Below are 25,038 nucleotides of genomic sequence, written 5' to 3' on the forward strand. Positions count from 1 at the left end.
CTACCCACTACATCTTATAATTTTATTGGCATCTTTTTCTTTAGGTTAAGAAAATTTTCTTCTATGATTTTGTTGAAAACATTTTCTGGGCCTTTGAGCTAGGATTCTTCTCCTTTCTCTATTCCTATTATTCTTAGATTTGGTCTTTTCATGGTGTCCCAGATTTCTTGTATGTTTATGTTAGGAACATTTTAGATTTATCATTTTCTTTGACCAATGTATCCATTTCTTCTATCATATCTTCAATGTCTGAGATGCTGTCTTCTATCTCTTATATTCTGTTGGTGAAGCATGCCTCTAGAGTTCCCATTTGAATTCCTAAATTTTTCATTTCCAGGATTCTCTCAGATTGTGATTTTTTTTTTATTGCATCTATTTCCATTTTCACATCTTGAACAGGTTTGCTTCCTTTAGTTGTTCTTTGTTTGTTTTCTTGGCTTTCTTTAAGGGATTTATTCATTTCTTCTTTAAGGACCTCTATCATCTTCATATAGTTGGTTTTCAGGTCTTTTTCTTGTGTTTTAGCTATGTTCAAATATTCAGGGCCTGCTTTGGTACGATAACTGGGCTCTAGTGGAGACTTATTGCTTTTGCTGCTATTGATTGTGCTCCTAAGCTGGCACCTAGGTATCTGGGTTTGGAGTGAAAATAGGTCTAAGTGCTGACTTCTGGGTTTGCCTTTGTTGGGTGGTGTATTGTTCCTTGGCTTTTGTTTCCTCTCTGGATTTTCAGGGAGTGTGATGGCTATGTGTTGCCAATTTTACTGCCCTACTCAGCTGGTATGTCCACAGGGAGGAATTCCTGCTGACGTTGGAGGCCAGGATCCAGTGAAGAGTAGAGGCAGGGAGGTCTGGAGGGGATGGTCTGTTGGATCCACAGGAGGCATGGGCAGGGCAGAAATAAGGCTGCTGCTGGTATTCTGTTCCAGCACTAGGGATGAGCCTTAGGGATTGGGTCTCCTGGGGGAACAGAGAAGGACCATAGGCAGCCTACCTGGTGTGGCCTGTGGTTGAGCAAGCAATGTCCCACCAGCGTTGGGGGCTAGGACCCAACAATGAAAGGCAGTGGGGAGAGGCCAGGAGGAGATGGTCTGTAGAATCCACAGGAGGTGTGGACAGGAGGGGAGGGAGGCTGCAGCTGGTGTTCAGTTGCAGCAATAGGGATGAGCCTTCTGGGGATTGGGTCTTCTGGGGGAACAGAGAGGGTGGAGGTCTGTGGGCAGACTACCCGGTCTTCCGGGTGAATCTTGAAATTTCAACTCTGTTCCTTGCTTCAGTATTTGAGTTTAATCATCTAAGAAGATTTTAGGTTGCACATTTATGGTTCTTCCTGGGGTACATTTGCTGGAGATGCAGGCATTCTCACTGTTGCAGTTTTCTGAATCTCTGTCTCAGGAAAAATGCCTGGAACTCTTGTTGACATTTCATATCAAAGTGTCAAAAACAATCCTGGGAGGTTCCAGGGCCTCTGGGCTGTGCTTTCCTGGCCCTATGCTGCTGACTGGTGACTTTCCCAAGCAACACAAAGGGTCTTCTGTGGCTTCATGGAGTTTTTGGGTGCCCAAGATGCCAAGGCTGGTGTCTTCCACCCTGTTTGACCACCATGTGTTTACCCTGCAATTACATCTTAACTACTCTAGGGAAATATTCCCAATCACTCAAACAGTAGGTCATGTCTCATGGTTTCCTTATATGTCTTCCTCATAACTCTGATTAAAATGATAAACAATAGTATAATTCCTATCCTGTCTGCTACATGAGTATTTCATGAATACATGAGGTTTTACTTTTGTGGTCTCTAAATAGCGCTTGCTTGATTTTTTTTTTTTAGTGATATATTTAAGATATGTGTATATATGTGTAGATATACATAGACATGGAGAAATGGTTATAGCAGTCAAGCAAAACTAACCTTGTCATTTCCTCCCACGGTTGTCTATTTGTGTATTTGCATATAGGTTTCAAATCTACTCAGCAAGTTTTGGTGATATGGTAGCATCTTATTAAAGGAGCTATCACACAGTCCAGTGGCTCCCTAGATTCTCCTGTGTAACTATAGTTTGGCGGGTGTTTTAGTACTCTCTTATGTGTGCTTAGTGGTCATGGTAGAGCAGTTAGTGATCATGCTGGACACCTCCTCTCTCCAGTTGCCACCTTGTGTTTTCTTGCCCATAGTTGGAAGATCCTGCAATCAGGTGGCAAATGGCTCTCTATAAAGATTTGCCAAACAGGACAGAAGACACCTCAGACCCAGAGAGGACAGTGGAGCGTGTCCTGGATATAGCAAATGTACTTTTCCATCTTGAGCAGGTCAGATCTTTGTTTAATTTTATCATAATGGCCTTAATCATATGAAGTGTTTTTAAAATATACATTAATTTTTAACTGTGATACCCAACCCCCATTTATGTTTAGAATATTGATTACAATGAGCATATAATTAATTATTTCCAAGATTATAGTTTTTGGAGACATTTGTAGATAGTATGTTTCAGGAGATCAAGGCCTTCAATTTTATTATATTTTTCAAACTTTTCTAAAATTCTATAGACTGTTAGTAGTATATTCTAAACCTTTCTAACAAAGTATCACAGAGTTATACCAGATTTCAAATATTTTATTTTTATATCATTTTAATACTTCATATAAATTATGTCTGAGATATTTTGTCTTTTACTGGTTTAATATCTGAAGTGTTTTCTCTTTTACTTCACTTTTGGTTTTATGAGAGATTTTTGAACAATTTCTCTCTGAGATAAAGAGCGAATTACATTTATAGAAGAATCTTACATTGACAGTAAAACCTCAAATGAGGAAAATGTTTTTTGCATCCTTTGACAGTCATCTCCTGTTTTAACTACCAGGTTCTTGTGTGTTTTTATCTCTACTTTGTTCCCTTAGTTCAACAATCTTCAAAGCAGTAATTCTTGAGACACTCTCAGTTAGAAGGTTACATTGTATATTTATATTATATTAAAAGCAGTCCTTTACAAAATACATATATCCAGGCAATTGTCTGGTTTCCATACACATATCTTAGTTTGTTTGTATAAAGTTTAGATCCATTACATGGAACTTACACTATACACAAATAAACATGTTCTCTTTAAAACATGACATCTAGTCAATGTGGCAACATTAGAGGGCTGGAGAGATGGTTCAGTAGGTAAAGTGCTGGCTGTGAAAGCATGAGGACCTGAGTTCAGATCCCCAGCACCCATGGAAAGGCTGAATATGGTGGCACATATCTGTAGCTACAGCACTGGGATGGGGTAGAGACACAGGGGTCCTGAGGACTTACTGTTTAGGCAGCCTGCCTGAGTGAGGTTCACTGACCTGTAAGTTCAGTGAGGTGAGAGATCCTGCCTCAAATACTAAGGTGTAGAGGGTTTAAAATACACTGATCTCTGCCCTCTGTTCACAAACATATTGGTGTGAGCATCCACCCATGAACATGTATTCAACACGCGCAAGTGAAATAAATACTTAAAATAAAAAAAAAAAACATGATTACAGAAAAGTGAAAGGCTAGAGTAGTCTGCCAGTGGGTCTCTGACAGTACTTTTATGGTATGCTTTCTTAATACTGAATCTGAAATAATAAAATGTCCTGTGTCATCCCAGGAACCTTCCTACCTTTGTGCTGTAAGGATTAAGCTTTGATTTTTCTACCCCCTTTAGCCACATTTGCATATATAACCATAAGATTAATAAACATGTTGCTTTGATTTATACTAGATATTGTTTGAACATCTATCCCTGCCTTTACTGGTTAAATAACATATGGAGACAGTTCAAAGTAGCTTGTCCCACTACTTAAATTTTTCCTTGTATAATTTTTTGACAACTTTTGAGGCTAGATGCCAGTTGGACCCTTTTCTGTCCGGCTCACAACTATATCTCAAATTCTCAAGAACTTCATATATGTCTAAGGGTTTTATCATACTTAGCAGAATGCCATGTATTTATCAAAACTGCTGCCTTTAAAGTCTCAGATCCCAAAGTAGAATTTTATATTGGGATACACTGGCTCTCATTGGACCACTCAGCTCTTGGTTCTGTTTTAATCTACACTATTCTCAATAAGAGTTTATTCCACCAAATACTCCCATCAAGAAGGCAATTGAAGTGGACATTTGCTAGATTGTTACATTGATCTTATGGAGGACAGAGAGTCAGAGAAATAAGTGCTTGTCAGTTAGACAGATTGCTCTGTTAAAATGTCTGCAGTGGCTCGGTCAGTCTTAATGTGTTCAAGAATTATTGTATTCATATTCTGAGCATTTATTACAAAGCACAATATATTTGGCTTTACTTTGGGCTAACATAACATTTTCATTTTTTCCAGAAATCTAAGTATACTGAGTATACTGGCCGGAGATATTTCAGTCTGGGAAGTACAGTGCTCCATTGCTTAGAGAATACTAATTAATTGACAAAACCATACTGGAAATTTATCTTCTTCTAATACTTATGATTAATCTCCTTTTTTCTCTTGAAGTTTCAAGCACCATTATTCAAATAAATAGCCTGTTTGCATCATTTCTTGTAACTTTCAAATTCTCATTTATCTTGCCTAACAAAAATAGCTTCATATTTTAGTACTTTTGTAATATTAAATCCTTCTATTTATTCCTGGTACTGAGCTCACAAAGCCTTGTTATCTTCTTTTATTAAAAAGCAGTAGTTAAAGTTTCATTAACACTTTTCATATTTTTGGTTCCCATACTTATAATAAAAGTAGTTTCAATAGATATGTAAGTGAGTATGCTCCTATGTAGGAAACAAAATGGAATGACCCACAAAGGGGATCAGAGAAATGAAAGAAGGACCTGAGTTTGGTCATCAGAACCCACATTTAAAAAGCTGGGCCTGGTAATAAGTGCTTGTAATTCCAGCACTTGGGAGATGGAGATAGATCTCTGGGACTCACTGGCTAGCCAACCTATCCTAGTTGGTAAGTTCTAGGCCAGTGAGAGACCTTGTCTCAAAAAAAGAAAAAAATCAAAACAAGGTGGATGGCAACTGAGGAATGACACCCAAGGTTGTTCACTGGCCTTGATATGCATTCTCACATGTGTGTACATGCATGTGTGTACAAATATGCATGCATATACATGAAATTAAAAACTTCAAGTACTTACAATTTTGAGAATGATGCAAAATGATTTTATGTAGAATAATTTTTGGTTTCTTTGATTTTAAAGATAACAAGGCTTGGGAGCTACAGGCTATTCGAAAACTTGGTAATTTTTACTAAGTACCATTTGAAAATATCTCAAATTTAGCTTTGGGTAATTTTGAGGATATAATCCTAACCAAAATAATTGTTAGGCAATTTGAAATAAATTTAAAAGATGCAGCTGATTAATATCACTGAGGATGGATTGAGGCTGTAAATGTATGTTTATTGTTTATTTGTGCCATTCTACCTCAGGTGGAACATCCTCAGAGATCAAAGAAGGCTGTGTGGCACAAACTACTCTCTAAGCAGAGAAAAAGAGCTGTTGTTGCCTGCTTCCGGATGGCCCCCTTGTATAATCTGCCAAGGTCAGAATTTTTTAAATGTTTAAAAGAGATTAATTATCTTTTCTAAATAGTGGGTAACAATGATAATCTATTCCAGGGATGAATAGGAGAGAGTTATTGGTTCTTATAACTCATCAGTTTGTTTTCCTCTTTTCAATGTTTTTGTTTGAACCATAGTTTGCACTGTCATTTAAAAATGATATATGTTGAGGAATATCTGCTCACATAGAGGAGGACATGCAGTGTAATTGGAAACATTCTTTGAAGTCCGGTTGCTCAGATTTCAACTTCAGTTTCTGTATTGCACAACATTGATCAAGTTGAATCCTTCACTTCACTATGGTTTCCCCTTCTGGACTATGGTAGGACTGACCCCATAAAGTACAAAGACAGACTGATGAACTAATATGCACAGAGTGCTTGTCAGTATGCTGATGACAGTAGATGCTAGCTATGGCTGCTGTTTGTATAATTGTTCTCATACAAAGAAAAGAAAAGATACTCTCCTGACTTACAGGTATGACAAAATGAACTCAACAGACCCATTGCTGTTCTCTTAGGATTAAAACAATGCACTTGTTAATAGAGAGATATAACATAGTGCATTCAAGTCTGTCTTGATGACCTGTGCTAGCTTCCTGGATATTCTCCCAAAGCAGTGGGTTCTTTGCTACTCTTAACTTTCTGCAAGTAACCATATCCCTACTGTACTGGTTACTTTTTTATTACTGTGATAAAATACCAATACCAAAGGTAACTTAGAGACAAAAGAGTTTATATGGACTTAAGATTCCAGAGGTGTAAGATCCATCATGAAGAGGAGTGACAGACATGGCAGATGGAGTAGCAATCTGAGATCTCACATCTTGAATTGTAAGCACAAAGCAGAGAGCAAATTGGAAATGGTGTGAGTCTTAAAACTCTCAAAGCACAACTCCAATAGCACATTTCTCCAACAAGGCCACACCTCTCCAAACAGCTTTACCAACTAGAGGCAAGTGTCCACATGGCTGGAACTATGGGAGATATTTCTCAACCAAGCCACCACATCAATGTCTTGTAAACAGGGCTCAGTTCAACAGTATCTCCCTTTGGAACATCTCTGATCTTGTAAGTCAGCTCCTTCTTTCTGTGTGTTTATATAGCAAGGTTACAACTTCAGGTTGTTACATTGTATGCTACAGTGTTCAGGCTGGTTGCCTCTCTGATTCCCACTTTAAGGTTCAATATAATTTGAAGTTTCTGTTTTCCTAACCCTGGACAGCAACCAATTCCTTGCCATTCCTTGAATTTCTAACACTGGAGAAAGGATTCATCTTACAAAGACACCACTTATACCATTTCAGGAGCATCTGAGCTGAGCTAGGTGAATACGGATTTCCCAAGGCCTGAACATGTTGTATATTTAAAAGTCTAAAAATCTGTGTGCATGACTCTTAGGTCTTGAAAGCAGTTGAATACCTCCTTTGGCTTGCCTTTTTCATGTGCAGGAATTTACAGAGCTTTTGAGTGTTTCCAGACATGTTGTTAGTTTCTCTCCTGTTTGCCAGGCTCTTCTTAAATCCATCTGACCATTATGCCTCTTGCTTTCCTAACACACCTCTGTTATTGTTGAATGCAGGCTTTCCTTATACAATATCATTCTATTACATTGATTATGATGTCCACTTACTATTCTTTTGTCCTTTCTCACTTAAATCTTACCCATTTATCTCATTAGCATTGTGATGTGTTTCATTGACTTTTCTAGTCTTCACTGAATTTTTTGTATTTGATAGGCAAACTTTTTTTGAAATTTATTTTTTTAATTGTGTGTGTGCATGTGTGTGGCATGTGCAGGGGTGGTTGTGGTGTTGCACATACAATCAGTAATAACAGAGGCCAGAAGAGGGCATTAGACCTACTAGAGCTAGAGTTACAGGTGGTCATGAACCACCTGCCATTGGTGCTGGGAACCGAGTTTGGATCCTCTTGAAGAACAGGCAGCAAGTGCACACCACAGAGCCACCTCTTCAACTTCAGATGGACATTTTTTTTAAATCAGTGCTCCAAGATTTCATATTCATTCATAGAGTTGTAGAAAGTTCACATAATACATTCCACTCTAGAATGTCCAGAGCCTATGTTTGAAGTTAGTTTGAATATAGGCTAATTCTTCTTTTGGCTTATATTATTTAGCAAGACTCACAGCAGGAAATAATAGCCACTATTTAACTTACATCTATCCAATGTACTTTCCTACCCTTTATCTCACTTTAAGTCTTATAAGATGGAGATGTAGATACAATTATTCTTGTTGCATGTATGAGAATTGTGAAGATTGAAAGCTTAACATGTTACAGAGCTTAGAAATGTCTGAACTGGGACTAAACCCAGAGCCAATATGTGAGCTGAGAAACCTACCTTTATATGGCACAAGGAATTGTCTGTGAAGAGAAGAATCTGTTACAGGACATTAATTTTTATTTTATATTTTGTTACACAGATAATCTGATAATAAAGTACTATTGAATTCTTGTTCAAATATTTAAAATCCCTTTGACATTGTGTTTATCTTTTAGGCATCGGGCTGTCAATCTTTTTCTTCAGGGATATGAAAAGTCTTGGATTGAAACAGAGGAGCATTATTTTGAGGATAAATTGATTGAAGATTTAGCAGTAAGTTTTTTAATGGAGTTATAAAATGAAAGAGGATTGAAAAAAATCATTACACTACACATTGGTCTTAGGAAACTTTTTAATTTCTACTGTTGCCACATTTACTGTTTATGACAAAAATCCCCCTCTTTTATTTTCCAAAATGCATACCTATCAATATCAAATAATTCAGAATATAAAATGAAAAGCATGAGTTATTTTATTAACTAAATGATGTTCAGTTAGTCTCTTAAACTATTCAAAGCCCTATCCATATTAAAGCCAAGATGAAAATCTAAAAGAAATTATCCACACCAAGTAAGTTGAAGACTAACAGACTATTGCTGATTTTCAAAAGTAAACAGGTCAGAAGATACACATTCACCAGGATCTTCTCACACATCCAAGATCAGAAGATGCACATCCACACAGGTCCTCTCATAGACCCTAGGTCAGAAGATGCACATCCACACAGGTCCTCTCATAGACCCTAGGTCAGAAGATGCACATCCACACAGGTCCTCTCATAGACCCTAGGTCAGAAGATACACATCCACAAAGGTCCTCTCATAGACCCTAGATCAGAAGATGCACATCCACACAGGTCTTCTCATGGACTCTAGGTCAGAAGATGCACACCCACGCAGGTCCTCTCATAGAACCTAGGTCAGAAGATGCACATCCACACAGGTCCTCTCCTAGAACCTAGGTCAGAAGATGCACATCTACACAGGTCTTCTCATGGACCCTAGGTCAGAAGATGCATATCCACACAGGTCCTGTCACAGATCTGGAAGCACCATGTGTTCTCTTTGCATGCCACAGCAATCTGTATCTCTCTTTCTTAACATCAAATGTGGTCCATCCTTTCATTCACATTTTGTTTTTCTCTTAATTTTTTCCACTAACAAAACTCTCTCATTCTATAAGCATAGAACAGCTGTCTGTCTGGTCTGATCAGGTAATGAGGTATTTCTCATAAGTGGAGTGCATGTGGAGGAGGAGGAAGTTGGGATAAGCATGGTACTCAACAGGTAGAACTTCCACCCGATAGTGCCAGGAGGAAGGCTGTGTTTTGATGGGTGCTATGCCCTGGAGGACTTGGGAACATCAACATATTTTATAAGCTAAGCTACTGTTTTAAACCATCTTTCCAAATGAATTTTTAAGCACAGGTTCCACAGAAGTCTATAGAGTTGTTGGATACATTACAATTTCCAAGTTAAAGATCTCTTATATTAAAATTACAAGAGCTATGAATAAATGCAACACAATGTCTAAAAACCTAACTTTGATTGCCCTTCCCATCTCTTTCAAACAGACAATGTTGCCCAAATTGGCTTCCAACTCTCTATGTAGCCAAAGAGAGACTTGAACTCCTGGTTCTTCTATCTCCACTCTCATGAGTTTTGGAATTCTGTGCTTGGGCTACAAGACCCAATTTATGCTTTGCTGGGGATCTACCCCAGGGCCTCATATGTGCTAGGCAAGCACAATATCAACTGAGCCCCAGCCCTAACCCTATTAGTTTTTTTTCTTTATAAATTCTACTTGCCTTTACAATAAAAACAACTGTAGAATATTTAGATATCTCATACAATTTGACTACTAATCACAGTTAAGACTCTCCTTTGATATAGAAAAAACCCAGGCTGAATGGGAAAGAATATATCTGGAGACATAAAATCCATTAAAACATTCAGTAAAATCAGGATCAATCAATTTTGCATGCAACAAAAATGGTTAATAATTTGTTTCAATGATGAAGATTTATCTAATGTTATTTTTCATTTTAAAAGTAAATAAAAATGAAAAAAATGTACATACTCAGTCATTAATACATTTTGTGTTCTTTGTCTATAATTTTTTTTTTGGTAAGCCAAGAAATTATTTTATGTGATAAATATTGTTGTGTAGACTTAATTGTTATATATAATGTGACAACATTTTATTATAGAATTTTATGTTTTGCCCTTTCTGAAGCTGAACTCTCCTCTGTACCAAATATTCTTTCTGTTAGTTTTAAATGTTGCTGGAAAAAATAGTGCTTTCTTTTTAAATTTTAATGGGTTATTCTTGCTCAGCTATTTTTTGATCAAACTGTTAAATAACTGTTTTACATCAGTATTGTAATCAATATGCATGTTGGGTTTATATCTGTATTGTATTATATATTATATATACACAAAACACATAGAACATACATGTTCATTGTATATACACACACAATACCTATCATATGCTGATTCATGGGGTTCCCTGATCAGCAAACCTAGTTTAATCAGTGAGCTACAGGTTCAATAAGAGAGCCTGTTTCAAAAACCAAAGCTTCTAAGAAATGATGACACCTGAGGTTGACCTCTGACCTCCACACATACACCCACACACCCATACGCATACTCACATATACATCCATCTCCCCTAAAAAAATCATATATTATGCAAAGCACACATATGCATGCACATAACTTAACACACATCCTTCCTATTGCTCCTGGATTTGGGTGAACACTTACACTTTCTTTGTTTCAGTTTTTAGTTATTGAAACACTGACTTGCTATGTAGCACAGGCTGGCTTTGAATTTGCAATTCCCCTAATCTTCCTGCCTCCGTCTCTTAAGAGCTGAGATTTTAGATATAAACCACCATGCTGTCTTAAATATTTGTTTTAAATGAGAAATGGTATGTATTTTATATTCATCTGATTTTTTTTTCAGAAACCAGGTGCTGAACCTCCAGAAGAAGATGAAGCCATGAAAAGAGTTGATCCTCTCCATCAGCTCATTCTTCTATTCAGCCGCACAGCCTTAACAGAGAAATGGTATGGTGGGGAGGGTTAGTAGCAGACCTAGGAGATGCTGATAAAGAAACCCACATCTAAGTCTTATCTGTCATTTATTTATGTCTCAGTTACATCCTGTTCTTGTCAAGAGAGGAAGTAATTCACCAATGTGATCTGTCTGACATAAACCCATAGATCAGCATTGTTTCATTTTTTTTGGGGGGGGGGTATCTTTAAACCCTACCAGTGAGCATCTGGGAAGATGGCTCAGTTAGTAAAGTTCTTGCCTCGCAATCATGAGGACCTGAGCTCTATCCCATAACTCACATCAAAAGCCAGACATGGCGGTGAAACCCAGCACTGGGGAAGAAGAAACAGGCTGATTCCTAGGGTTCACTGGCCAACAAACCTTGTCTACTCAGTGAGCTCTGGGTTCAATGAGAGAACCTGTCTCAAAAGCCAAAGTGGATGGTTTCTAAGAAACAGTGGCACCTGAGGTTGACCTCTGACCTCCACTCACACACCCATATATGCATATGTGTTTCTTACATATCCCCCCCCCAAAAAAAATCAAGGAATTCTGGGTTTTCTTAACTCTGTATTAGGTTGATTTTATTGATTCTGAATCTTACAAAAGGTTTTATCCAATACTGTCATTATAAATAAAACAAAATAACTCATAGAAAGTGAAATCCATTGCTGAGGATCCATGGAAACCAGTGAGAGTGACTCTTAGCATCCCTTTAAAGGGTATCTCCCACTTAAGGGCTTAGGAAGCCATTGGGTACTGGGTGAGGCCTTTGGTAGCATCTCTTAGATCTGTTTCAAGGATATTTCCCACTTTCCTTGCCTTTAATCTTGGTCCTACAAATGCACCAAAGCTTCAAAGAGCAAACTCCTGTAGAGTCACATGACAAATTCAACCTCAGAAGCTGCAATGAAGGTGCCTTGGCTCCTTTTCCCTACTGGGGACACTGGAGGGTGTTGGCTCTGTGGATGGAACATGGTAGAGTTTGGGGAACCTTTGGTTGATTTCCTGCCCTTGGCCCCCAGGCCTTATTCTTTCTCTTCAGACCCTGGGAGATCATTTAATTATCAATATATCCATATAAGTCTTCTCATAGATCTGAAAGCACCATGTGGCCTCTGCATGCTGCAACAATCGCTGTCTCTCTTTCCTAACATCAAATGTGGTCTATCCTTTCACTCATGTTTACTCTCTATTATTATTCCCCACTAACAAAACCATCTCATCCTATAAGCGTAGAACAACTTTCTCTCTGGCCTGGTCAGGTAATAAGATATTTCTCATAAGTGAAGTTGGGACCTGCTATAATACCTTTGTAAATGTTAGGCATTCTTGATAGAGACTTAGTTGTTCATGTAGTACTAGTTTTCATATTTCTTTAGAAAAAGAATAGTGAACATATTTTGTCCTGTTCTGAATTTTAAAAGTCATTGTCCTGGCCATGTTATTATTTTTAACTATGACATTTTAACTTGCTGGGTCTTTCATTAGATGTCAAATATCACTCTGCTGTCAAGAACTCTGTGCCACTTGAGTTTGCTTTTGTTTTCTTCTTCATATTTTGTAGTTTGAAGAAATTGTTTATTTCATTTATGTTCATTTGCATGTATGCAATAGGCCAGCTTTGTTCTCACACTTGAAGGACTCTGCTATAAGGTGGTGGCCGGGGGGCAGGGTGTATCTGCTGAAGCCCTTGATGGCCTTTGCTTTCTGATTGTACAATGGTTTGTTTGTAGATGCTTACCATTGCCTACATGTTGTGCTCATTTAACTGTCAAAACAGGATATGTGTTGAAAAACAGCATATGTTGAAAAACTTTATATAGGGTGTTTTCTCTACATACAACATGCCTTCTACTTAAGAACTGATCTTTCCCCCTTGGCTTCCTAGCAAACTGGAGGAAGATTTTCTATACATGGCATATGCGGATATTATGGCAAAGGTAAATAACACTTTCTTGATTTTTAATATTTAATGAAACAAAACTATTTTTATTTGTCTAAAGGTAAGAATCTGCATAAAAGATATTGTTAAATCTTAGAATCATGAAGTGTGTAGATCCCAACATTGCACTGATTTCAGGGATTTCTGCTCTGACTTCCTAGATAGCCCAAGATCATTTTCTATTCAACACTTTATGAATGAGGAATTCACTAGTTTCCCATACATTCTTTCATTTAGCTCACATTCATTACACAGCAAGACCAGGAAGATAACATGATGAAAAAGAAAAAAAAAACACACTTATGTATTATATACTTGTAGAGTTTAACATCTGATGGGGGCAACAGGAGTAAAAGACGGGACTGGAAAGATGGCTCAGCAGTTAGGCTCACTTGCTGTTCTTCCAGGGTCCTAAGTTCAGGCCCCAGTCCCCACATCTATCAGGCAGCTCACAACCACCTGTAACTTCAGCTTTACAGGATCCAGCACCTTCACTGCCCTCTATAGCACCTGCATGCACACATGCCCATATATTCATACACACACATACATATGAATACAAGAGAAAGTAAGTCTTTAAAAAGTTGAAACACTTATATTAAAACTGCTAATTAGGGGTTAGAGAGATGGCTCCGTGGTTAAGAGCACTTGCTGCTCTTGCTGAAGTCTGGAGTTCAGTTCCCAGCACCAACCTCAGGTGGTTCACAACTCTCCATAACTTCAGCTTCAAGTTATCTAACACCCTCTTCTGGATTCCAGGGGCATCTGCATACACGAGGTATGTACACATGTAGATGCACACCCATATATATATAAATAAAAATGTAAAACCTAGTAATTAAATGGTAGAGAAACGATTGAGGGTATTGTGGATAAGTTACTTAGACTGTAGTGAGGTTTCTTAGAAGTCCTTAACTGGCATGTGGGTGCTGGAAGTTGAACCCAATTCCTCTGGAAGAACAGTCAGCGCTCTTATCCACTGAGCCATCTCTCCCGAGGGTCGAGGGAAAGAGAGCCTGTGGGAGCGGGAGATCACAGCAGGATCAAGAACAGAGAGGGTTAACAAGGAATGGGAGACCATGGCAAATGAAGACCACATGAGAAAAGGAAGAAACAAAGTGCTAGAGAGGCCCACAGAAATCCACAAAGATACCCCCACAATAGACTGCTGGCAATGGTCGAGAGAAAGCCGGGACTGACCTACTCTGGTGATGGGATGGCCAAACACCCTAATAGTCGTGCCAGAAACCCCATCCAACGACTGAGGGATCTGGATGCAGAGATCCACAACTAGGCCCCGGTATAGCTCCGGGAATCTAATTAGCGAGAAAGAGGAGGGTTTATATGAGCGAAAATTGTTGAAACCAAGGTTGGATAAAGCGCAGGGACAAATAGCCAAACGAATGGAAACACATGAGCTATGAACCAAAGGCTGAGGGGCTCCCAATTGGATCAGGCCCTCTGGATAGGTGAGACAGTTGATTGGCTTGATCTGTTTGGGAGGCATCTAGGCAGTGGTACCAGGTCCTGTGCTCGTTGCATGAGTTAGCTGTTTGAAACCTGGGACTTATGCAGGGACGCTTGGCTCAGTCTGGAAGGAGGGGACTGTATCTGTGTGGACTGAGTCTACCAGGTCAATCTCAGTCCTTGGGGGAGACTTTGCCCTGGAGGAGATGGGAATGGGGGGTGGGCTGGGGGGAAGGGGAGGGGGGAAGGCGGGGAGAGAACAAGGGAATCCGTGGCTGATATATAGAACTGAATGGTATTGTAAAATAAAATAAAAGGGGGGAAAAAGAAGTCCTTAACTGTAGAAGGCTGGTATTAAATAAAGTAGCAGTATTTGCTGTTATTTCATCCATGTCAGCAAGAATAGATAGATAGAAAACAGGGGTCTCATTTCTTTTGAGATCTCAACCTTGGGTGCCATACTGAGAGGAGAGCCCCAGAAAATGACAGGTCTTGAGTGAAAAGAGATGACAGATCCACTCCTAGACATATTAAGGATGACCATGAGACTTTCATGTGGAAGCACATTCCAGTTTGATATGAAAGGTAACCCACAGACACATGCAATTCAACACTTGGTCCTCAGAGGGTATTGCTTTCTGACAAGGCTGTGGAATCTTGTGGGCAGAAGATATGGATGGTAGAGGGGGGTCACTGAAGGGTTTTCCTTGGAAGATTGTCAGCTGGCCTGCTTCCTGTCCAAGCTTTCTTGCTTTCTGTCTTTTTCTGTGATGTAACTAGCAGCCTCCATGGGCAGGAGCAGTCCCGTCACTTTGCCTTTCATGCCTTTGAGGCAAAATAAACCTCTCTTCTTAAATGGCTTCTGTCAAATATTCGATCACAGCAGCGGTAACAGTAAATAGTATAAGATATTAGACAGATGAATGGGCATGCATATCTTGAGACTGGTATATCAGGTTGCCTTCTAAGTACACTCTTCAGATTCATCAGAATTAGATACCAGCAAAGCAGTGGGTGTCAGTGACCTCACTCCTGAGGGGAAGGCAGCAGATGCAAGCTTAGGATAGAGTCCTAAAGAACAGAGAGATACTAAGAATGACTAGAAAACAAGGAAGGTAGAGAGCTTTAATGTGAGCTTATAGAGCAGTAAATCTGTGTTCAAATCTGCATGGGGCTGGGAGTCTGAGCAAGGGACACATTGAAAGCATCTGTAGGTATGGTGAAAATCTCAGAGGATTCAGGAGATGAAGAGGAATGAGGGGAGTAGGAAAGGCCAGGCTGTGGGAAATAAGTATAACTCAAATATGGGAGGGAGTGGAGCATTTCTTTTTCTTTTCTTTTTAAATTTTATTTATCTTCAGGGCTGTGAGTTGACCCCACAGCCTCCTGTATACAAGGAAAGTGCTTGGGCTCCTGAGCTAGCTTCCCATTGTGAGACTGTCCCAACTGTCCCAAGCCTGTGCACACACCCACATTCCCTTCACATACTTTATTCACAAGCCTGCTGTTCCAAATAGAAAAAATAAAGTTTCACTCAGATTTGCTGAAATTCTCAGAGATCATGAGAAGCCTTTTAGAATTTAAACTTGGTGTTGGGAGGGGGTCTCATTTGGTACCCTCTCTTCCATCTCTCTCTGTGCTCAAAGCACCATGTTTCCTTGAGTTGCAAGTGTTTTTCCAATTTGTGACTCATACTTCACTGTTTGCTTCTATGCACCACACAAGTTACTGAGCACTTAACAGATGTAAGAAACACTGCAGAACAGTTAGCATGATCTAATGTCAGTGGGCAGAGAGTTTCTTTCCACCACAGGCATTGGTTAATGACCAGCTCCTTTTGATGACCACTGTGATTAGCTGTGATTTATTAAATTCAGATTGCTTTCATATAGTTTTCCCAGGTGGTAGATATTTGTATTAATCCATATTATTCCCTTAAGAACCCACATGGTCTTTCTTATGGTCAATATGAAGAAGAGGAGACATAGAAAGAAGTAACTTACCAAGTCAGACTAGTTACTGACTGGCAGCATCAGGATGAAACCAAGCCCTCTGCCACCTGAGTTTATGCCTCCACCTCCTCCCCTCCTCCATTTGAGTCCTATTCCTGGCCACCATCTCCCTCTGCCACATCTACCTACAGCAGTCTGGGCCATGAGAATTAGCTAAGAATATTCTGGTGTCTCCGTAGAACGGAAGTTGTGTGTGTTTTGTGTGTAAATAATAATCTTGTTAGCAAATATTCACTTCCTTCCTTGGGTGAAGTATGATAAAAATGAATTTAAAGGCATTAGAAGATTCTTGTTAATGCGACACATTACTGTAATCAATGCATACTGCTTTGTGTCAATTTTAAATAATAGCCATGGCATGCATTGGTGTTAGTTAATGCATGCAATGGCAGGCCACAAAATCGAGGATGGTTCCCTGTATTGAAGGTTTGCACTTGGGTTTGAATGAGCCAAGTGCACAGACAAATAGTTTGTTAAGTGTGAGAACCTTCATATGAACCACATAGTAACCTCTGTTGGGGATGAAATTGGCCATTTATTCTTTGAATTTTGCAAAGGGAAAATCTTGTAAATAAAATATAGTTTTATTTTAGCTCACCAATTCACTGATGGTGTTGTGTAAGTTTTATATCTACTCGATTTCAATAGTGCTCATGAAAGATTAATACAAATCACTTGGAATTTAGGTTAAACAAACATTTTGCATTTTCTACCTCATTATAGTTGCCTCTACTTTTTTCTCTCTCAAATCAGAGTTGTCACGATGAGGAAGATGATGACGGTGAAGAAGAAGTGAAGAGCTTTGAAGTAAGATGGATCTTTCTAGAATTGCCTTTTCTCCATTTGGAGACATTGTTTCATAGCTTATAACAGACTTTTGTTTCTTGCTTCATGGCTTATTGCAACTTATTGTGTCCAGGAACTGCATGTCAGAGCTGGATGGACAGACCTGAGTCCTAATGTTTGCTAAGATAAGAGCAAGGAGCACAGAGCAGTTGAATCCTACAGTAAAGCCCATATGTCCAGAATGAGTGCACCTGGCAGCCCACAGAGACGAGACCACTTCAAATTACTCGCATCTTAGGGATACTGTGGTCTGTAATTGCCAATAGACACATGAGGAAAATACCTATTGAACAACAACATGGCATCAAGTTTTTAATGATTCCATTGGTTTTGGACATTTTCTTTTCTGAATCAATTGGCCTCCTGACTTCTGCCCAATTAGGTCACTCATTCAGTACACATATGTAAGTGGTTGCCATGGTGCAGTTTGCTTGCATGAAGTAGAGGCGCATCTTTTCTAGGATAGATTCCATTTCATGATTATTTTCTCAAGCATTCTCAACCTTTAAATATTTGCCTATGATTTGAATTACTGCTTAATGTTAATTAGCATTAAAGAAAGTTCATTTCATTCCCTACTTTGCTTACAGTGTACTTTTGCTTCTTTAGGAGACTAGCTAGCTGTTATAAACTGTCAGTTTCTGATTTACTGCATTTTTTAAAAAAGAGAAATAAACTAGAAGAAAATGGAGAGTAGATTTTTCCTATTAGTTATATATATATGGACTTTGAGCTAGAAGTCTGGAAAAATATAAGTAGCCAGCAATGAGTCCTTAATTCATGGTGGAAACATAGCACACAGAAACAAGGAATGAACTGAGACTATTCCATGACACTTCCAGAAATATCCAATGTGACCATCTCTGCAGCATTGAAGTCAGTGTATTAAAAAAAACCACAAACAAACAAAAGAACAACATAATTTGAAAATGACCCATGACTATTGCTGGCTGAGCAAAATGCCCCAAGTTTAATTTCCTGTCCAATCCTTGCTAACACATGTGAGTTCTAGTCTTAAGTCCATCCTTCTTGTAAGGGAACAGGTAACTTAGAGCAGTCTACAGGCAGCAAATGATACTGTTTTCCTTTGCGGGTTACCCATTGTCTCCAGAGCAGCTGTTTATTGCTATTTTGCTTCTTGTCCTCATCCTTCCTTAAGGTCACAGGATCACAACGCAGCAAGGTAAAGACATGTGTATGTGTGTATCTGTCTGGGTCTGAGTTTCAGTTTCTTGTGGCATTTACATGTATTAGACCCAAAGTCTTGGACTCTTTTGTAAGAAAAGATCTTTAGAACCATTCTGAGAGTTTTTAGTGCTTAGTTTCCCTTCCTTGGTTTATTCTTTCTTGCCATTTAAATGACTCATGATTTGAAATTGTGTCCTCCATGATAATGCTGAGCTGCATACTGTGCTGGATGAGTTTGGCCTTTTAGCGGATAAACATATAACTAGAGACTGTCCCACATAGGAAGGGCCTGGGCGTCGTCACTTTGAATGTTACTCATACCTGTTTCCTTATGTAAAGCAGACATGGTAAATGGTATTACTGGCAAGGTTAGTGAGGATGGCTTTTTCTTTTCTTTTTTCTTTTTCCTTTTCCTGTTCCTTTAATTGGCACCTGGGGTATAGGTATCATAATTTTAACATTGATTTTTGGCACTTCATTAAAAGAAAAGGACTCTGGATGATTATTTCTGCCTCTTGGCATTTTAAATATTTCATCTGGAAATTCTGCAAATAGAAGAAATTTTGACCTAGAATTGCAAGATGTTTTTATTTTGTATATTTTATGTAAAGTTTGAATTTTATTTTCATGAGGTCATTTTTACAGGAAAGTTGATCATAAATACCCTGGGGAGGCAATGCTCCTAATGGCTTTATTTTTTCAGTTACTGTTATGAAGACTCTATTTAGAAGAAACAAATTGCAATGTTTTAGCTGACTAGAATATATTGTTCTTATTACATATTTGGATCATTGTAATTTTATAAATCCAAGTGAATAACAGTTCAGCTCCAATCTAATAGACACCATGATCCATGACATATAGTGGACAACAAACTTAAAAACAAAGTAAGTTTCTATAATAGATAATAGTGGCTCTAATAATAACTTCCTTCATATTGATTTTCACCTTAGGTAGAGCTCCTATAAATGATAGAAACATAAAGGAACCTTCTGAAATTAACCAAACACTTGGTTTCCTGGCTAGCACAGGCATTTATGACCAAGAGTCCACTGATAGGTGCATCAGGAGGAGTGGATAGGATGAAGCAGGATGAGGAGTGTCTATAGCCAGACAAAGTACTTGGAAGATTGGAATTCTAGGAAGATCTAAAAACCAGTGGAATTGATTTACAGTCCTAAACTTAGAGGCTTTGGAGATGTTCCTGGGAAGTGCTAACATGACAAATGTGATGTTTAGAGTGTAGGATATGGGTCAAGCTGGGGAGAAGAATCAGCCACAGAACAGAACTAGGGCAGAGAGAAAAGAAGGCTACCTTTAGGTTTAGAGCAATGGTCAAATTCATCTGATGGTGAGACCTGATTGTTAATTTCCAAATAGGAGAAGTGGGCCAGCAGCTTTGACTAGCTCAGCCCAAGACAAAATTCTAAAGCTCTTAGAAGTTGCCACACATTCATAAGTAAAACAGTAGGCTATGTTTGGGGATTTTCAATTCCATACTAGTTGTTTTATGATTTTTATGTGATTTAGGAGATATATGTTTAATTCAGTAATTTGCTATTCTTTGCAAAATGCCTGCTATACAAGTAAGTGTTATTACATTTTTCAGAGTATAAAAACAAGTTATATGCAACCCATCACTTATGAACACCATGTACTCTTAGGTTGACTATGTGAGGCTACCAAAAACAGGGGGAAAAAGCTTAAATAGACACCTGAGTGATTACTTTTCTTATCCATTTAGTGATCCACAAGAGTGTTTACATGGAGATGTCTGGTTGTTTGACAGAATTTATGTGTAATCTAATTGCAGAATTTTTCTTGTAAGTCATAGTGACTGAAATATTATTTGCCAGTTTCAACAACTCATAGAATAAATTATGTCATATAAGTTTGGAAAAAACAAAAAAAGTGATACATTAATTTTATCCCAGTCCCTGGTAGGTTGTTAAAACTGGCCATAGTTTCTACTCAAGTTCTTTGTAGCATATTTAGCAAAGACATTAAGAAGAGTACAGAAATAGCTATGCTAAGAAATGTGAAGTTACAAGAAAATTTCCCAATGGCTATAATTTTTTTTTTTTTAAAAAATCACAGAAAATAGCAAATGGGGACCAAAGTGTCCACTAGTTCTCTTCTCTTTTCATCACCTGTGTGTCTTATTGGTGTGATCCTGCTGAAGCTCACCTGGTTTATCTATAAAGTTTAACTGTCAATTTCCTATTCCTCTATAGTTTAGCACAAAACTGTTGGCTTTGCCCATTTAATACCACAATAGCAAACTTAATTATTCTTTTTTAGATCTGTGGGTACTTCAATATTAAAATAATAAAAAAGGTAATTAGATGTTAGAAAGTGGCCAGTATTAACTGAAAAGGGAGAAGTATTTTTTCAGGTACTCAGCAAGTCAACTATTACAGCTGAATGCTTTATTTACCTTTTGAGATTTATCAAACTCCGTGGAAACATTATTCAGATGGCTGGCTGCTCTGTTGCTCGCATCAAGCAATTGAGGATATGACTTTAAAATAACCTTGGCTTGAGATCTGGCTCGTTGGTTAAGAGGGCATACTGCTCCTCTTACTGCAGAGGACCCAAGTTAGGTTTCCAGCATCCACACAGGGCAGTTCATGACCACTTGTAACTTCGGATCCAGGGTATCCAATGCCCTCTTCTGTTCTCCATGAGCATATCACGCACGTGCACATGATTAAAAATAAAATCTTCATTTGAAAAGATAATTCACTGAGCACATTTTTGTGGAATATTAAGGTTCTAAAGTACAGTTTTATAACCCACTGAAAATCTAAGTTAGTGAAAGTGGAATGGTAAGTGAGAAGGGCAGAATATGGACTACTCTTCTGACTGCCTTTCTTACATGATAAATAAGTTGTATCTCCTTTTCTCTTTCTTTCTGAGTTCCAATTCAGATATAAATTTTCTCAAGTATCACTGAGGTCCTATTATTATTTTTTTGTAGTTTAGATTCAGGACAATTTCTTGAGTCTTAAGTATTAAATTTACCTGTGGCTGAGCTGGAATTCTGGTAAGGGTTTAGGGAGTTTTGCATGTTTTTCTTTGGATGTGCCTCAGATGTAGCTAAAGATATGCCTTTTGTGAATCAATGCCCATACCAGCACCCATCTCATGGTTCAAACCATGACACAAAGGCTGGAGGAATCAGTTTAGAGCCAAACTGTCTAATGGCGCGATAATAGATAGCATCTCCCAGTGATAATATAACATATGCTAGGACACCCTAAAGGTTTAATTTTGAAGAACTCCATTTTTTCATAGATTTGAAAAACTGAATTGGATACAAGTTGTTCTGCCCCAAGTAACTACATAATTTGAACTCTGTTTTGGTTTATTTAGCAACAGGAACTATGAAATATCTAAGAGTCAGACACAGAATTGTGTTTATAAAATGTTGATCTAGCAATTCCTTTATCAAGAAAAGTGGAAATCTTTAACTCCCACCGTGGAAGCCTCACGCATCTAGAATACAGACTAAAGCATCACAAATGAATCTTAGAGAGCCAGGGACTGAGGAGTTTGATGGAACACTGATGCAATCTGTCAATTTCATTTATATTTATCAACCTGGTGATTCCATACAGTGTGTTGCTAGCTCAGGTTTCCTGGTAAACAGAAACCATAAGCTTGTGTGCTAACATGTCATTTGGGTTGAAAGTTTCATAGTTCCAGGGAAATAAGAGTTAGAGAAAAGGAGAAATGATAGAAGGAAGAAAGGAAGTACAAGAAGTAACCATAGCTACTGAACAGTATCATTGCTGTTTAGTGGTGGAGTGCCTCCAAAGAGGCCATGTGCATATGGGTCAGTGGCTCCTGTAGGATAGGAAAAAAGATGAGTATCTCCAATGTTGTTTTGGTAAGAGAAGTTCATTTCTCCTTGCCTCCTGGTATCCACTGGTTCTTACAGTCAACCCCAGAAAGCCAGATCCATTTTGCCCCAGCTTGTCCAGAGCCCAGCACTGAGGCCTGACCATCTCCATCATGAAGGAGTTTCCTTGGTATAGGCTTGCTGTGGTAGCACCCAGATTTTATAATCACAGTCACTTATAGAGCCTTTAGGGCTCAGAATTAAGTCCAAGGTTTTGAGAGTAAAGTTACTAGGAGGATGTGGGATGCTAACCCTCATAAGAGAAACTGGGAAGCACAGTCCTTTACATTTTATATAACTCATGTACATGAATATGAGACCCTTCCATACCATGTAGAGGACATGTACTTAAAGTTAGAATGTTTTCATATTGTTTTTCATATTACAGTAATTTGACTTCATGTCTAAGCTTTTAAAAAATAATCTTGGATGAAGCTTATCCTTAACCAAGTTATGTAGAGTAAATAAGAAAGAACATGTATCCTTGTCTTTCCTCATTTGATACTTAGAATATCATGTAACTGTATGTAATACAGCAAGACAGAGAGATAAAGTATTGCACACCACAGAGGAAAGAGTCCCAACAATAAATTTAATCCACACACTAAACCCATGCCAGAATCTTGCCAGTGTGTGGTGACTATCAGCACATTTGACTCAAAGCTTTCTGGGAGCCAACTTGAAATCACAATACTTGTTAATTACATCAATAAGCAAAAAGTCTTCTTTGAGAGAAACAGATTTTTTTTTTTTAAATTTAATGATACAATAGAATTTATTCCCTGAGGACGAGTTGTGACATAATGAAAAATGTTCTCGATAATTCTGTCAAGGTAATGATGGTGTACCATCTGAGGATAGATACTAAGTGTATGCAAGGATGGAAGAAGCATGTGCATCCTTAAGGTAACCTGTAGAAAATTTCTGCTCTAAGCTAAAGGGATACCCTCAATTAGGTACTGGGAGCTGCATTAAGAACAACCATTTGTCCAGAATTAGTCTAGTTTAGAATTAAGAACCATACTTGAGAACTGAGAACCATGGAAATGCAAGTTATAGAGTTATGGTCTCTAAAAAAAAAAAAAAAAAAAAAAAAAAATCAAATGATGAGTTGTGGGCCATTCAGTGCTGAAAGGTATCTTAACTCCCTATCTCCCACAATTCATATGGCATCCCATACCTTCATGAACTATATTAGGGTTTTTCTTTTTTTCCTCATGGCTCTGACAAGGACAACTTGTGAAAGGAAGAGCACAATCTGACACAAGGGGGCAGACATAGAGGCATGGTCACAAGGCTGCTGGTCACATTGCATCTGCACTCAGGAAGCAGAAAGAGATGAATGCTGATGCTCAGCTCATTTTCCTCTTTTTATTTAGTTTGAGATCCCCACCCACGGATGGTGCTGTTTGCATTCAGGTTGTGAATGAAGTTCCCTCCTCAGTTGAACCCTTTGGTAAACTTCCTATAGACACACAAGCCTTTGGCTTGTCCTCTAGGTCATTCTAAATCCTGTTAAATTGACAGTGGAGATGAACCATCACATGATCTAACCATGGCTTTATAGTCCTAGTGGTCAACATTTTCTCCTTTTGTCAGGCTTGGTCAGTAGAGAAAGGATTGTATGGTATTTTCTTTCTGTACTCAAGACATTTTAAACAAAAGCAAGTAGGAGATGAAGGTAGTTTTAAATCAGTTTTGTACTCAGAATAAGCCACGTTGGCTAAATCTTGTCAATTTGGTCTTGACATTAGAATTGTCTTTCCCTAGTTTTTAATGGTCCATTAATGGAGCTTTTTGTGATAGAGAATAATTTCTACTGGCTAGACCTGCTAGAAAATGTTTCAACTGAGCTGATTGTATTGTTTAACATTTGTTCTAAATTGGCTTTGAAAATGCTGAATCAAGGGGGAACATTATTCACCCCCAGATCTAGGTAGAAATGATATTGGAAGAAGTCAACAGTGAGAACACACTGTGTAATAAATCTTGCCCTCAGAGCCTCCAGCACACTGGCTGGAACATCCACTTCTGGCTCAGTGTTTCTCTTGTCTGGCTGTGTTAGTGAGACTTTCACTTAACCTTTTATTTCAGCAAAACATGCTTTGAATCATAACATATTTTTTCTTTTCTGTTTTCATTAGAGAGCGATAGAAATTATGTCCATCCCGTAGAGAGGTAGGATTTTGTGAAATTGCTGCAGTGTTTGAAAGTTCAGTCATAAAGAGAATGAAAGGTAGAAAGAAAATATCAAACAAACTAAAGTGTAACATCTGATAATTATGATTTATTTGCATTAATATAATTCTGAAGTCCCATTTGGCCTTGTGCTGAAAGGAACTAAATATACTTCCACAATTCATTAGTTGCTTATCTTTCAAACTAGAAGACATCACTTGCAATATTTCAAGTTATGATCACACCTACATGGTACTATGGTGTCACACTGTCTAATCCTATCTGGTATTCATTCAAATTTTCTGGAACACTTCCAAATTCCTATATATCCAGTATAATATGCTAAGTATTTGCTGGTTTTATGGTTACAACAGGCTCCCATCCTCATATGGCCTTCTATTGGTAAACACTATATGAGTTTTTTTTGTTGTTGTTGTTAAGAAATTGGAAAGCATATATCAATAAATAAAGTTATATTCTTTTCAGTGCTTTTTGTTTTTAAATATCCATAAATTAGCTCTAT

At 38.2% G+C, this 25,038-nt stretch overlaps 1 protein-coding gene across 1 annotated transcript in view; it reads left to right on the plus strand.

Annotated features, from left to right (window-relative positions):
• Positions 1 to 25,038, plus strand: part of Ryr2 (ryanodine receptor 2) — a 593,927-nt gene that overhangs the window by 493,784 nt on the left and 75,105 nt on the right. The window contains 8 exon segments of the mRNA XM_028859656.2: positions 2,175 to 2,309; positions 4,347 to 4,391; positions 5,436 to 5,548; positions 8,089 to 8,185; positions 10,883 to 10,986; positions 12,867 to 12,918; positions 17,153 to 17,206; positions 18,405 to 18,428. Of these exon segments, the coding sequence (XP_028715489.1) occupies positions 2,175 to 2,309; positions 4,347 to 4,391; positions 5,436 to 5,548; positions 8,089 to 8,185; positions 10,883 to 10,986; positions 12,867 to 12,918; positions 17,153 to 17,206; positions 18,405 to 18,428 (624 nt within the window).

The sequence above is a fragment of the Peromyscus leucopus genome, chromosome 5 (assembly GCF_004664715.2).
Source record: "Peromyscus leucopus breed LL Stock chromosome 5, UCI_PerLeu_2.1, whole genome shotgun sequence".
Lineage (NCBI taxonomy): Eukaryota > Metazoa > Chordata > Mammalia > Rodentia > Cricetidae > Peromyscus > Peromyscus leucopus.